This window comes from Staurois parvus, unplaced genomic scaffold, assembly GCF_062004578.1.
Source record: "Staurois parvus isolate SC_StPar_1 unplaced genomic scaffold, SC_StPar_1.0 ptg000226l, whole genome shotgun sequence".
Classification (NCBI taxonomy): domain Eukaryota; kingdom Metazoa; phylum Chordata; class Amphibia; order Anura; family Ranidae; genus Staurois; species Staurois parvus.
Genome location: NW_028318022.1, coordinates 4,257,932 through 4,274,349, shown reverse-complemented (window position 1 = coordinate 4,274,349; position 16,418 = coordinate 4,257,932). Strand labels below are relative to the sequence as shown.

Here is a 16,418-nt window from a genome sequence, read left to right as displayed (position 1 = left end):
GTGTATATATATACTGCATATATATATATATATATATATATATATATACACACACTATATTCTAAAAAGTATTGGAACACCCCTCCAGATCATTGGAATCAGGTGTTCCAATCACCTCCATGACCACAGGTGTATAAAATCAGGCACCCAGGCATGCACACTGCTTCTACAAACATGAAACATGAAAGAATGGGTCATTCTCAGGAGTTCAGTGAATTCAAGCATGATAACGTGATAGGTTGCCACCTGTGCATGCTCCCACTGGACTCTAGAGCAGTGGAGATGTGTTCTCTGGATTGACAAATCACACTTCTCTCTCTGGCAATGTGATGGACGTGTCTGGGTTTGGTGGTTGCCAGCAGAACGGTACTTGTCTGACTGTAAATATGTCAAGTGTAAAGTTTGGTGTAGGGGGGATTATGGTATGGGTTGTTTTTCAGAGGTTGGGCTTGACCCCTTAGTTCCAGTGAAGGGAACTCTCAAGGCATCAGCATACCAAGACATGTTGGACAATTTCATGCTCCCAACTTTGTGGGAAAAGTTTGGGGATGGCCCTTTCCTGTTCCAACATGTCTGCGCACCAGTGCACAAAGCAAGGTCCATAAAGACATGGATGAGTGAGTCTGGAGTGGAGGTACTTGACTGGCCTAAACAGAGTCCTGACCTTAACCCGATAGAACAGCTTTGGGATGAATTAAAGTGGACACTGAGAGCCAGGATTTCTCATCTGACATCAATGCCTGACTCCACCAATGCGCTTCTTGAATAATGGTCAAACATTCACATAGACACACTCCTAAACCTTGTGGACAGCCTTCCCAGAAGCTGTAATAGCTGCAAAGGGTGGGCCAACTCAATATTGAACCCTACGGATTAAGACTGGGATGCCATTAAAGTTCATGTGTGTATAAAGGCATGCACATATATACACACTTAAACATTTATTTTTGCAGTATACAGAAGATAAGGATATTCTTATAATGCACATTTTACTTATAAGGTATAAAACACTTCACAAATAGCTACACAAGTAGTATTCCTCCTAGGATCCCCTTCTGCTTATTTCTTGGTGGGCGTGGACTAAGTCTCCAACCTGAATTCCATGCAAAGTTTTTATTGATAATATGGTAACATTATTATTGCTGTTCTAAGAAAGTGTATTGAGAACAATTCACATAGACTTTATGGATATGAATTGATGTAAGAAACTGTATTTTTAAACTATGATTTACATTTTGTGTTTCTCCTGAAGAAGCTCGCCATTGGCCCTGCAAATGCGAGTGATTTTCCTCCATCCATCATTTTGCTACTGTCAGGAATCAAGGAGTGACCAGAAAGGTGTGGACTGACACAGGGAAACGCAGGTCTCAGGTACAATATAATACAGTTTATTATTAGCCACCCTGATATATAACTATATAAACGCACAGTGAACAAACCAACCTTCCACTAATCTTTAGGAGGTGCAGGAACACAGGCGTAGTCAGGGCTGGAGAGGTGGAACGGTCAGGCCGGCCATAGGGTTCTGTAATGACCGTTTGGTGGTACCTCTAGCGGTCCTCAGGGCAGGATTCCCCAGGGCGCGGAGTCTAAGCCCCAGTCTGCCTTTTCACCAGAGCCCCTGATGGTGGGGATGGACTTGGTGTAGGACTGAGACCAGGTCGCGGCCCCTGAGTACACCTGCTAGTGGTAGAGGGATCCGCCAGAGGTATGTGCAGGTACGGCTGGATCCGTGCAGGATGGATGGATGGCAGAGTAGTTAGCGTGGTCGGGCAAGCCGGGTCGGTAACGGTGGAGGCAGATCAGTACAGAGCAGCAGGCAAAGAGTAAACGGGTCACAAGCCAAGGTACAGCAACAGGAGGTCAAACAGCATAGGAGTAGGCAGAAGAATAATCAGGGATGAGCCAGTAGTCAGAACAGGAGACGGTCAACAGAGATCAGGATCAAGCCAGGTCAGCAACAAAGCAGGAACACAGGGTACAGAGGCTCATGGGAAAACATACACCAAGGCCCAGAGCACAAGCCTGGTCATGCCTTATATACACCTTTCTACAATCAGCCCCAGGTTTGGCTGATTGTGAGCTTCTGGCTGCTAAGAGCACCCGCTGGTCAGCTCTAGTACTGCAGCCCACACGGCAGGCGAGTCCCACCACCAGTGCTGAGTCCATTCCTGACAGCTACAGAGATTAACATAAGTACCATATTTTGATAATGTTATGCTATGTAAAGTATGTTTGATTGTCAGGAACATAGCAGAGGATTTGTGATGTACAAATACATTTATTTTGTGTAACTGAACATCAGAACAGCAAAAACACTACATATATATATATATATATATATATATATATATATTTTTTTTTTTTTTTAACAAGAAAATATATAATAAAGACAAATTAATTTTAACAGCTCATTCATGTTGTGAGCAGGTGTAGTACTTAAACAGTCCCAAAGCATTGTCAAATTTGTGTTTGGTTTACAGCAACTGGCCTCAGTATCTATGAAGCTATCTGGTTTCCTATGCTTGCTCCATTCTCAGCATGGGCACTTTCAAGGGAACACCTGTGCTTTTCTCCCAGTGATCCTTCCTGTTCCTGTGGCAATAGAGCATTGTGCCATTAGTAAAGATGGTCACAGCTTCTGGCCTAGACCACATCTGCAACTGTGCACAGCACTGCACAATGTGCCTACAGTAACTGCTTACACATTGGTATTTGCCAGGCAGTGTTCAAAACAGATCCCCAAAGAAAGAGGATTCCAGGGTAACAATGGGCAGTGAGACTGCTAAAGAAGTGCTTTCCAATGTGGTGATGTCCATCAAACAGGCTTCAGCCAAGGACTTTTTTCCAGGTCCCATAAAGGTAATGCAGCAGATAAAATTCCCCTGACATGGATAGCAAGCATGGCCTTGTGGCCTCCAGATTGTTCCCTCTTCAGAGGGGAGAAACACCACGAGCTAGACACTGGGTAGAGAAAGGTGAGAGAAAATGGAGGGAAAACCTTCACTTACCATACTGCTGCCTACGAGACAATCACAAGAGTCTGTAGGGAGCCGCAGGACACAACCTGCTGAAGCTAGAGCTTTACTTGCCTGAAGGCCACTGTGACAGAACAGCCCAAGACCAACCAGTCATATAAATCCCCAGTAGTAAAACTTTATGTCCTAACTCCTAGATGCTAGGCTTATAACTAATTTCATTTTACAGTATTGGGGGTTTGGCTATCCCTGGACATCTTTCCTTTTTTTAGTAGTAGCTAGCAGTTGGCACTATACCAAGTCAGTGATAACTGAAAGCAGAACTGAACCCACCAATGAACGAAAGAGAAACTTAAAAAAAAAATAATTCCAAAGTAAAACATACAGAACCTAATGTATAATGGCACTTTTAGTAAAGATTATAATTTGCATGTTTTCTTTCAAGTTGTAAAAAATGGCCATATGATGGGGTTGTCTTTTACTGAAGGTGAATCTTGTTTCCAGCAGCATGGCTTGGCTTTTTGTTTATCATCTTTCCTGCAAATAAGCTGCTCCTGCCCACCAGTAGAGAATGCTGCTTGGAGACAACAGAACCTCCCAACAATCAGCTGACTGAGAAAACTTTTTCAGTACATTATTTTTTGTGAAAGTGCAAGTATACATTCAGTTTTATTGTAAGTACCAAATGTTATGAATGTCAGAATAAGTACAGCCTTCTGTTTTGAATGTTTTTACCCAAGTGACTTCCTGGTTGACATAAACACTATGGTATCCAAAATTCAAATGGTCAAGTATACCTTCTTTTATTCACAACGCAATGCTAGATATTTAAGCTACTGCACTTTTATGTAACCATTAATATATAGCAGTACATTCTTCAATGCTTTTCATTACTTATTGTTTAAACTGCACTTCTTGTGAAGCTTCAAAAGAAAACTAGGCAGCTAAATTATAGTGTTTTGATGTACTAAAACAGTAAACACTTACAAGAGCCTTTTTTATGTTGTTTGGAATAAGCCTCACAAAAGTATCTCCCATAGAAACTGACACCTGCATGATTTCTGACTGAGTTTAGCTGTTTCTGAAGAAGGAAATTTAGTGTACAGAACTGATTTCCGTATAGGCGTCAGTCAAAGCGCAATAATTTTGGAAATAAAATCAGCATATCAGTAAATTACATCAAGGTATAAAAATTGTCTTTCATACGTTTCTTTTTTTAAAGTGACTAACTAATCCTTAGAGTGAACTTGTGCTTTTCCAATGCTGAGTAAATCAACAGGTTTACCTTTCTACCACCTCCCTAGTAGCCCATACTGTAGTGAACTTTCCTTCAATCCCTGTTGCCCCATTTGTCAGTTGTTTGACCCCTGCTTCTGAGCTAGGAAAGCTGTTCCCAAATACATCCATGAAGCTCTCAGTACAAATAAAAAATATTTGTTTGTAATAGACTAGTTTAGTAAAATATGTGTTTGTAATAGCTTAGCCTAATAATAGTAATTGCCTAGTTATTTGTGGTCTGAATGGGTTCCTAGTTTTTTATGGTCTAGTTATGATTTTTGCAAAAAATATTCTTTGCATTGCCTTACATATAATTTCAAGTTTCATTTATCAATGTCTTTCTTTTCTTTTTTCAATTAACCTAAAAACAGAAAGTGATTGAAATAAAAAAGGGCTTTGCTGTCCATAGCAACCAGACTCTTCTGATCACAAGGCAGAATGTCACTTAGTACAAATGACAGCAAAAACATGGTCTAGCTAAAAACGTGTGTCCTTTTGTATCCTAGGTGGAATATCCAGTATCCATTCTTATTCTTCTAAAGTAATAAAAAAAGATAAACATATTAATTTAAAAACAATTAATATTGTTCTTATTAAATTTAATGCTCTTGACGGCTTAACTCACCAGCAGACTTTCCCTACAGAAATAATTTTCAAATCCTGTCTACTTTCATTATAAAATTATGACAGCTCTCCCGAAAACTACTATTCTGCCATTCTCTTCAATTACATACAGTAATAATGTTACTTCACTTTTAGAATTTAAAAAATTAAGAATTTATTTACCTAGGCATTGAGTTTCAATACCGCTCCACAAACCATTAGCCAAACACTCTCTTACATGGGACCCAACAAGTGTGTATCCAGAATTACAAGTAAATATTGTGGTTGCACCATAAACATTCAGAGTTCCAATTCTGTTACCATTTGGTGGAATAGGTAAATCCCCACATGAGATAACTGTAGACATATATGAAAAAATGTATGTATATTATGAACAGCATCCAAAATTCTCAACAGGATAAGGACAACTAGCAACCAAAACCAACAATATAAACAGTATTACTTTGAATTAGTTAGAACACATTAAATGTTATATAAAAGGGTTATATATATTGTTTGACTATATCATTTTAATTGTATTCACAACTAACAATATAAACTTTTTACTTCACATACTGTATAAATGTCTCCTATTTAATACTTCCAGAAAGTAACTGTGCTGCAAAGACCTGAAATATGACATCTCAGATTACAAACACAGATTAATAAATCAGCTGAATGATTTAGGCAAGCCATAAGTGATACAATTTTTTTTCCTTCAAGTACGAGTTGCAGGAAAGAAAATTTATTGATTCCCCTATTAACACAGTCAGTGTTGATGGGGGAATCCCTCCCAAAGCACTATTGTACTCTCCTTGTGGAGAGCGTTAACTCCCGGGAGAAAATAGTGCTTACTGCTAGCAGCTATAGCCACTGGCAGTAATCACATGCTAAAAATCCAACAGGCAGGTTGTACCCAAGTAGATCAGTGGATCTGCCCATAGATGGATCAAATTTCAACCGGTCCCTGCTGAATCGGCCGAGACTCGATCCATCTATGGCTGGCTTTAGAGGGTGAAAACACCACTATTCACTTTATTGATTTGAGATGATGCTATCTTGATCAGAAGTCAAAATGTGCACATCTAGCGCTAAGCTTTCCTATACACTGAAGTGCAATACACAGTTAAATAGAGTTTTTAATAGGGTTAATAATTAAAAATATGAAATATCAGATTATACAAAAATAAAAAAATTAAATGAAGGTCTAAAAACCAGCAGAGTTTCATTTTAGGCATGTCTTACAGAATGTTTGTTGTTTTTACTACTTTCATAGAAAACTATGTATGCATTCGATGAATTTAATGCTTAACTTTTTTTAACTTTATTAATTTGTTTACATTGCCTACACATATTTTAGCTGGAATGAAGTAAAACTTAAGTGGCTGCTGTCACGTGGTTAAAAAAAGAAAATATTTTTATGAACTTCTTCATATTTAGCTATTTACTCAGAGTTAATATTCACAGAATATTCATAATTACCTGAAAGAATCCTCAAGAAAGTTTACAAACCTATTGTTTTATATTTTAGTATGTACATAGGGCTCATACTGTCATGGTTTAATTATCGCACATTCTTTAAATTTACAATGCATTATTACCATTCAAAAAAACTTGTGTAACATAAGCAATGCATGGCATATTAATATACCATAATAAATATTTTCATGTTAGCTTCCTTTTTATTTATTCCAAAAGCATTCTTGAAAACATAGTTCAAGGTGAATATCTTTTGATAAGGATACACATGTGTTAATGAACATGTGTAAACGTATATAAGAAGCTTAGAAAGAATATCCTAGGGTGCCTTACTGTTGTTCATTTGGAAATATTATGGCATCGGTATTAATGATAATACAGTGATCTACATAGATTTGAATTAAGGACTTTTTATGCATTTGATTCATACCCATACAGCTTGGTTTGGTATTGCCTCCACTCCAGGTTCCATTAGCTCTACATTGTAGAAGTCTCAATCCACTAAGATAATAACCAGGATTGCAACTCAGCAAGACTTGAGATCCATATTCATTTAATGAACCTGAAACCAGCCGCCAGATAACATGTTCAGAGAGTTGGGAGTCCAGGTTTGGACACGTAATAGCTGCAGCAAAAGCACATTAAGTGAACATTAATATTTTGCTTAAAATGTTTTATGACACAAACAAATTCATAGGCAGACAGGAGCATAATATGTACATATTTATAAGGTACCAGTTCTATATACTTTTACTTCATGTTATAATATATTTATTCAAACTGTATGAACACAAAATAAAAACCATTTGCGAACAATAATATTTGAGAACCACAAATAAAAAGGTTAAAAAAAGGTGCTTGAAAAAGACAATTAAAAAGCCATTATGATAGTGGTCAAAATGGCCTGCTGTACTTAAAGTTTTGCCTTTAGTTATAATTTAAACCTCTTTCTTTTTAGTTTTGCATAGAGTACAGGAGAATAAGAACACTTGTCAGTTTTTATTGCAGACTGTGCCCCCATTAGGGAGATTCACCCTCTGTATTTGTCCTGATTACCATTATCATGGAGAGTGAAAGTAAAAGAAAATGCCAAATTTCGGGTTGTCCCCAGAAAAGTAATAGAAAGGAAATCTTTTAATGCGGACAATGACCAAGGGGTCCCCAAGGAATTGCTCTACTTTGCAAGGATTTTCTTCACTTCCTGTTTTGCTATGGGATAGAAAGTGAAAGGAAATCTCCGCAATGGAACGCAGATGGCAAAAAAAAAATCTGACAGGCATTATAACTCTCTTACTCTATCCAAAATGCAAAAAAAGTTTTTCCTATAGTTCTACATGAAATTACTGTCAGATTCAAGTAAATATTTTATAAAAGTGAGAATAATGCAATATTACAGCAAAGTATTTACTGTATATACATGATTTTGCATTTCTGGGTAGGGGCTGTGTGCAGCCTACTTGCGTCGCCATTCGTAGCCGTGCATGTCAATCACTGGGTCCCGGCCAGTGATCACTTGCAAGCGCCCGGTGATTGAAGAATCTCCAACAGGGAGAAGAACTGTTTGTAAACAAAACAGTTCTCCTCCCTGTCAGCTCGTGCCCACTGGTTTGGATGGCTGTGAACAGCACATCCATTCAAAACAGTGTGCTTATAGTGAAGCACACAGACACAAGTAAAACAGCAAACAGTTATCCCTTTGATCGCCCCTCATGTTAACCCCTTTCTGCCCAGTGCCATTAGTACAGTGTCAGTGCTTTTTTCTTAGCACTGATCACTGTATTGGTGTCACTGGGGATGCCAGTGACACCAAGTCAGTTCCCCTCAGTTTTAGAATGCCCACTGCAGTCCCGCATTCCCACTATAAGTCGCTGATCACCGCCATTACTAGTAAATATAAAAAATAAATCCCAGTATCTATACCGCCATTTGTAAATGCTATAACTTTCACGTAAACCAATTAATTTACACGTATTGGAATTTTTTTTAGCAAAGACATGTAGCAGAATATATTTTGGCCTAAACGTATGATGAAATTTGATTTTTTTTACTGGACATATTGTTTTTTTCTCCAAATTGTCAGTTTTTTTTTTTTATAGCACACAAAATAAAAACACACAGGTGAGCAAATAAAAGAAAGAAAGCTCAATTCATGGGAAAAAAAGGACGTAAATCTCATTTGGGTGCAGCATTGCATGATTACGCAATTGTCAGTTAAAGTAACACAGCGCCATAATGCAAAAAATTGCCTGGTCAGGAAGGGGGGTAAATCCTCAGAAGGGAAAGTGGTTAAATGCACTATTATATTGTATTTGTAATAAACTTATCTTGCTTTTATATATAAGTGTCTTATGGTGTGCCTAATAAATCCATATTTGGGAGCTGGCAGAGAGTAGTTCTCTCCTCCAGGGTATTTCTTTTTTCCATTCTGATTTTGACTTAGTCTTGGACCCAGTCAAGTACCTTTTGCACCTTTCTGATCGCCCAAAAAAGAGATACAAACACGCCCCATGTTAACCCATTTGCTGAGTGCGGCCAAGACCTGCATACCGACATTGTGGAAGAATGACTCCCCCCTACACTCTTGATGTGGCTAGGTAAGATGGCAGAGATCCACTCTATGGAAAATATCACAGCAGCCCTAAAGGGCAGAAAGCGAAATTTAGACAGAAGTGGTTCTATTGGTCTCTGTATATATGTTCTGAGGAATATGGCTGAGTCCTTGCGGCTGAGGGGTAGGGTCCTTTTCCCACATAACTTCTTAATCCCCCCCTTCTTCCAACCAAATGCCCATATCCCTCCCTTTTTTTCCACTCTCCTTTTCTCCCCCTCTCTCTCATATCCCTTTTTCCTCTTTCTTTTGTCTTTCATAGTTTCTGTGTTAGCCCCCCTAATAGTCCCAGACATGGGGTCCCACTTCTTTTTGATTTCTTTTTCATGAGAAAATTGCTCAGACAGGATAATATGGATCGGACTGGTTGTTTACTTTTGTTTACAGTGGTACACTTACTGAGTACTGTTTGTTTGGTAATATGGTTGTCTAGTTTGGTGGCCACTGCAGACTGCCCTAAGAGTTACATTTTGTGACCCTGTAATATGTTGCCTGTCTGTGTGAAACTTCTTTAAATAAAGAATACATAAAATATCCTATTTCTAGAGCTACCTGTCACCAAACCTAAGTGTTGCAAGGCGGGGAGCAGATTCAAACTTTTCAAGGAGTCACTTCACTTATCAGCAAATGGTTTAAGACTTCCTGTCCACTTTTATTACTAAACAATGAGATTCCCTGTGCTTGCGTGGGTTTCCTCCGGGTTCTCCGATTTCCTCCCACACTCAAAAGACATGCTGGTAGGTTAATTAGATCCTGTCTAAATTGGCCCTAATATGTGTATGTATGAATGTAAGTTAGGGACCTTAGATTGTACGCCCCTTGAGAGTTAGGGACTGATATGAATGTACAATATATATGTGTAAACCGCTGCGTAAATTGACGGCGCTATATAAATAAATAAAATAAATTTACTGGAATGAGTTCAATGCTGGAGCATACATACAGTCCAACACAACAAGCAACAAATAGTTTCCAGCCTGGCTTTCAGTCACATAGCCCTGTCTGCTCTCTTAGCCAAGCAAAACTTCCCAAGCGCCAGCTTTTAGTTAGAGCTCCAGAATGTTTAGATTCCTTGCATGTTCACACACACATTCCTATACAGAGGATCCCTGTCTGTGTACAGCCTCTTCCATTTTAGGGCAAATCCCACTTGCTCTCAGTTGAACTGGTCAGTTGGTCTGTCTTTACCAGACCATCAGACACCTTTTCCTTGCAAAACCTTGCTTTCTTGCTGACAACTTTCATATCTATACTAGCTTGTGCAGTGCTTCCACTAAAATAAACACAACATTAGAAAGTTAGTGGAAGATTATTTCAATGTCCTACCCTCTGTGATTCTCCAGTTTACACCTCTCAGGTATTGTTGCAACTGATAAATGCCAGTTAGTTCAAAAAGTTATATCAGTTCCTGCACTTAAAAGGAGGCTCCAAGCACTTCATTCCTTTATAAGACACTGCAGCTTCTGAGAGGTGTTAGTAGGAAATAGAAAGAGAATCAAAACTCAGTTCAATGAATGATCGATTTACATTCTTCCTTAGGTCTCACAGCAGCTGGCTCAAATGACCCTAGAAATAGATGTACTATACTGTAGGTAGAATATTAGGTTATTTTCAACTGGAATTTCTGTATTAAAAGACTAAGAATCCCCTCCCTTTTACTCATGTTGTTATACCTTTACCTCCAATCTGCTATGCTAATTGCCAGCATTTATTATGGCTATGTTTTTTTTAACCATACAAGCAGTATAATTATGTGTGTTGAGGACCAAATTAGCAGCAGACCAGCAAGGTCTCAAATATGCTTACTCTAAAGTGGATATTTGGCATTTACTGCTAAAAGGTGCATCTAAAGCAACACAGAAACATATATGTGACTATTCCTATAGCTTTTACAATACAAATGTTTGTGTTTTGCTTACATTTCTCCTTTAAAAAAATGAAGGTAGTACTGACAGCCAGACATCATTTTTTAAATCAATTTTCAGTGCTTAATTGAGGTAAAATTATAACTACGTGCATACATTCCAGAAAACAGTGCCCTTTTATGTAAATGCCTAGTTCTCATGTTGGTGGCAAGCATTCTATTAATCCAACAGCTGGAGGAGAATGTTGAAGTAAATAGATGCCAAGACATTAGCCAGGACATCAGCATGTGAAAGAGCTGCACACAAAAGGCACCAGTAATGAAATACATTATTCTTAAGGCCCCATTTAAAATGTCTCTGAGTTATTTGTTGCAGGTATCAAACCTTGTTGCTATTCCTTCCCTTGCAACAACAGTGTTATGCCTATATACAAATTAAATTCATGATCTATTATCTCATTCATTCAGATGCAGAATCCGCAAAAGAAATCTTTGATACACCAGGTGATATTTAAATTATATTTAACGCATCTAAATGAAATACAGGCAAAGAGGAAACCTGATAAAAAAAAAAATAAAATCCCTCTGCATTTCTAAAATACCATTTAAACATTTCACATTAAAAGGTTCAGAATTTTTGACAGTACTAACTGATAATCAAGTAGTTAAAATATCTTCTTTTTGTAGATTCTACATATCAATTTGTATAATAAAATGTATACTGCAAGCAATAATGGGCATTTGCAAAGGCAATATTCATTAAACATTTACTTATTCCCACATATTTTCAATATCCTTTATCAGCTGTTGTCATGCTTTTCAAATAATTTTGGAGAAATTTCAGAGTGATGGAAAGAACACTAAAATAAGCCTGGCACAAATCTTAGCATATGAGATTTAAATACATGTTAAAAGAAATGTTTAAAATTAACATTCAATGAAAATGGAAGGCCTACTTTACTGACAGCACCCCAACAACTAAATTGCTTTTTAAAAAAATCCAAAATAACATTTGTACAAAAAAAAAACATTTTTTGCCTGAAGTCACCTTGCCTCACTGTTGTCTCATGGGATAGTTGGGTGCTCACAAAGCACAAAATAATACAGTCCTAAAATGAGATTTAGATTTTAGAAGGTTCAGCTTTCCCAGGTGATGAAACAGAGTGTGAGGTAGTGGTTTCATTTTTATAACTACTTTTTAATGTTTTTTAAAATTTTCTGTATTGAGTTTGGGGCTTTCGATAGATAGGACCTTCCTTTTTCTCAAGGTTCATTTTTAGGAGAGGTTATCATATATAGGAAGCTGAAAGAATCCATATTTTTCACTTTTTGCTATAAAACATATCCAATGAAAAAATAAAAAAAATTAAACTTCTTCATAAATTGAGATCAAAATGTATTCTGCTCACATCTTTGCTAAAAAAAAAAAATCATGATAAGTATATATTAATTGATTTACGTGAAAGTTATAGCGTCTACAAATGGCAGTATATATACTGGAATTTTTATTTATTTATTTTATACTGGTATTGCCTGCAATCAGCGACTTATAACGGGACTGTGGGACTGCAGCAGGCATTCTGACACTGGGTTGGAACTGACTAACTGCCACAGACATCTCCAGTGACACGAATATAGTGATAAGTGCTAACACTGACACTGTACTAATGACACTGAGCAGGATGGAGTTAACATATGGGGCTATCAAAGGGTTAACTGTGTGTTAGGGTGTGTTTTTATTGTGTACTGTGTGCTGCTTTACTAAGCAGACCTGCTGTTTTCTATTACTCTGCTGTTCAGAGAGATATAAAGCTGCATGTCCATGCTGACAGGAGAGAGATCTGTGTTGTTTACACACATATATCTCCAATCTCAGCTGTTCTGACGATCACCGAGTCCCGGCTAGGGCCTGGTGATTGACATCCTCAGGAGCCAATAGCAGCACGGGTAGGGCATTTCCTGCCCGGTTATGCAAAATCATGTATATTTACTTGATTTTGCACAGTTAAACCACCCTGTAGCAGTAGATCTGCTAAGGGGCGGCGGGTAACTGGTTAAAGGGACCACAACCTAAATAGTGGGGAAATACACCTGCCATCCAGGACATGCAGCCAGTATCCTGTACAATATGTATATATATATATATATATATATATATATATATACACACATCATGTACAATATATATATATATATATATATATATATATATATATATATATACACACACACACACAAACACACAGAGTGGATATACAAAGTCTACACACCCCTGTTAAAATGTCAGGTTTCTGTGATGTAAAAAAAAAAGAAAAAGATAAATCATTTCAGAACTTTTTCCTCCTCTAATGTGATCTATAAACTGTGCAACTCAATTGAAAAACAAACTGAAATCTTTTAGGGGAGAAGTAAACATAAAAAACTAAAATAATGTGGTTGCATAAGTGTGCACACCCTCTTATAACTGGGGATGTAGCTGTGTTCAGAATTAAGCAATCACATTCAAAATCATGTTAAATAGGAGTCAGTACACACCTGCCATCATTTAAAGTGCCTCTGATTAACGCCAAATAAAGTTCAGCTGTTCTCGTAGGTCTTTCCTTACATTTTCTTAGTCACATCCTACAGCAAAAGCCATCTAAAGCATCAGAGGGATCTCATTGTTAAAAGGTATCAGTCAGGAGAAGGGTACAAAATAATTTCCAAGGCATTAGATATACCATGGAACACAGTGAAGACAGTCATCATCAAGTGGAGAAAATATGGCGCAAAAGTGACATTACCAAGAACTGGACGTCCCTGCAAAATTGATGAAAAGACGAGAAGAAAACTGGTCTGGGAGGCTGCCAAGAGGCCTACAGGAACATTAAAGGAGCTGCATGAATATCTGGCAAGTACTGGCTGTGTGGTACATGTGACAACAATCTCCCGTAGTCTTGATATGTCTGGGCTATGGGGTAGAGTGGCAAGACAGAAGCCTTTTCTTACGAAGAAAAACATCTAAGCCCAGCTAAATTTTGCAATAACACATCTGAAGTCTCCCAAAAGCATGCGGGAAAATATGTTATTGTCTGATGAAACCAAGGTTGAACTTTTTGGCCATAACTCCAAAAGACATGTTTGGCGTAAAAACAACACTGCATATCACCAAAAGAACACCATACCCACAGTGAAGCATCATGCTTTGGGGCTGTTTTTCTTCAGCTGGAACTGGGGCCTTAGTTGAGGTAGAGGGAATTATGAACAGTTCCAAATGCCAGTCAATATTGGCACAAAACCTTCAGGCGTCTGCTAGAAAGCTGAACATGAAGAGGAACTTCATCTTTCAGCATGACAATGACCCAAAGCATACATCCAAATCAACAAAGGAATGGCTTCACCAGAAGAAGAATAAAGTTTTGGAATGGCCCAGCCAGAGCCCAGACCTGAATCCAATTGAAAATCTGTGGGGTGATCTGAAGAGGGCTGTATACAGGAGATGCCCTCGCAATCTGACAGATTTGGAGTGTTTTTACAAGGAAGATTGGGCAAATATTGCAAAGTCAAGATGTGCCATGCAGATAGACTCATACCCAAAAAGACTGAGTGCTGGAATAAAATTAAAAGGTGCTTCACCAAAGTATTAGATTAAGGGTGTGCACACTTATGAAACCATATTATTTTAGTTTTTTATTTGTACTTCCCTCCACCTAAAATATTTCAGTTTGTTGTTCAACTGAGTTGTACAGTTTATAGGTTACATTAAAGGTGGAAAAAGTTATATGCTGTAAGAGCTAATACATATATATTTCACATTAACAAAAGGATACTGAATACTGGAGGGATCTGTTTATGATAAAGGATTGTGGTATGAGGTTATATGATATTTGATTTGTTTTGTCATATTTGAAGCGCTTCACCAGTATTTGATTTTGATTCATTAACACAGTGGAGTGATTGCACAGTTGGGTGGTAGCTGCTTTCCTGATTTAATTTGACTTAATTTGACTTATTATTTATTTATTTATTTATAGTTGTGAGTATTAATAATGCGGGGGGGAAGGGGGGGTTCTATTTTTATACAGTATATACACACATACACAAACATTTTTTCTGTATGCTACCCTGGCCCAGTGCATCTTCCACCTTTCTGATAGTTTTAAATTGATCAGAGTGGATGTGATTGTTAGTTTGTTGGATTTGGTACACAAATGTATTAGGGGTTTTTAGCTACCTTCATTGATACTGGGCTTCTGGCATGCTGATATTCCTTTAAAGAGGAGAGGGCTTCCTCCTGGGGTAATCTGCTTTCAGTTCATGCATTGGTACATATATTCATTAATTCAGAACCCAAAAAATATTAAATTAGGAACCCAGTTGTACAGAGGTGCCATGACACTGCAGTATGACTTTACCTAGATTTTAAATGTATGCAGGAAAATCCTCATTTTTAGCCAAAGCATAGTGAAACAAAGACATAACACTTCCCAGAGGATAATGGAACAGGGGTAAACCCTATAGCATTATTGAAATTGTAGCAGGAATTCAATTTTAATCTATTCCAGTATCGCTAGAGGTAACCACATCTTTCCAGATTTGTAATGTGATTCTGTGTACATCCTGCTCTATGTATGTATTCCTGAAACAACTGTTTATGGGCAAGTATTGTGAAAGATGTGAGAAAGTTGTTTGCTTTGAAGCCCAGATCTTGGATCAAAAGTATCAACTAGTGACACTTCAGAGCATTAACAACTTGAAGAGCAGTTTGGACCCTATCCATCCAGTGCTGGCTGGGGCAGTGTAGGGAAGGGTTATGAAATGGAGGAGATAGGGTCAGAGGTAGGTAACTGGGTGCAAGTTATAAGGAGTAGAGAGAAAAGGGTTAGAGAGGCTAGTTTTGAATTTATAAATTCTAATATATGTCAGTTGCATGATACTGGGAATATCAGTTCAGGAATAGCATTTCTAGAGCTGACTGCCTTCTCTAGCAATCAGTTACAGATACTGGTGGTAGGGGACTTTAATAATGGGCTCACAGGGTAATTTGCCAAATAGTTTGCGGTTTGCTTGATATTCAGGTTTGACAAATTGTGCATCAGGTTGACAGATTGTTAGCACACATTGGCACAATTGACAACATTAAAGGAAGATGAAGTGCCCAAAACATTTCAAAGATTTAGGTACCATGTTTAGGAAAAGGACATGCAAGTTAGTATTTTAAAAATACTTCCTGTGCCATGAGACACATCAGATTGGTAATTGGAGATTAGGGAGTTTAACAAGTGACTGAAAGACTGATGCAAGAAGGAGGGTTTTGGGTTCCTGGAGAACTGGGCTGATTTTTTTTTGTCTGTTATGGCTTTACTGTAGGGATGGACTGCATCTAAATGGAGAGGATGCAGCTCTGTTGGGAGGAAAAATGATTAGAAGGCTGGAGTAGTAATACGAGGGCCTACAGGGGAACAAGATATAGAGGGGGTGGAAGAATCGGAGCAGCAGGACTCAATAGATGGCAGAGGAATTGCATCAAGTTCAATACAAAAAAAAAAAAAAAGTGGCATCAAGTTATAGCTCACAAATGAGTAATAATGGAATAATAAATGCTATTACAAAATTAAAGGGTATGTGC

General features: G+C 37.9%; 1 protein-coding gene across 1 annotated transcript in view; it reads right to left on the bottom strand.

The window, feature by feature from the left end:
- Positions 1–16,418, bottom strand: part of CSMD1 (CUB and Sushi multiple domains 1) — a 2,075,474-nt gene that overhangs the window by 198,543 nt on the left and 1,860,513 nt on the right. The window contains exons 51-52 of the mRNA XM_089679519.1: positions 6,769–6,963; positions 5,043–5,216 (exon numbers count right to left, since the gene is read on the bottom strand). Coding sequence (XP_089535645.1) covers positions 5,043–5,216; positions 6,769–6,963 — 369 coding nt within the window. The remainder of the gene's footprint in view (positions 1–5,042; positions 5,217–6,768; positions 6,964–16,418) is intronic.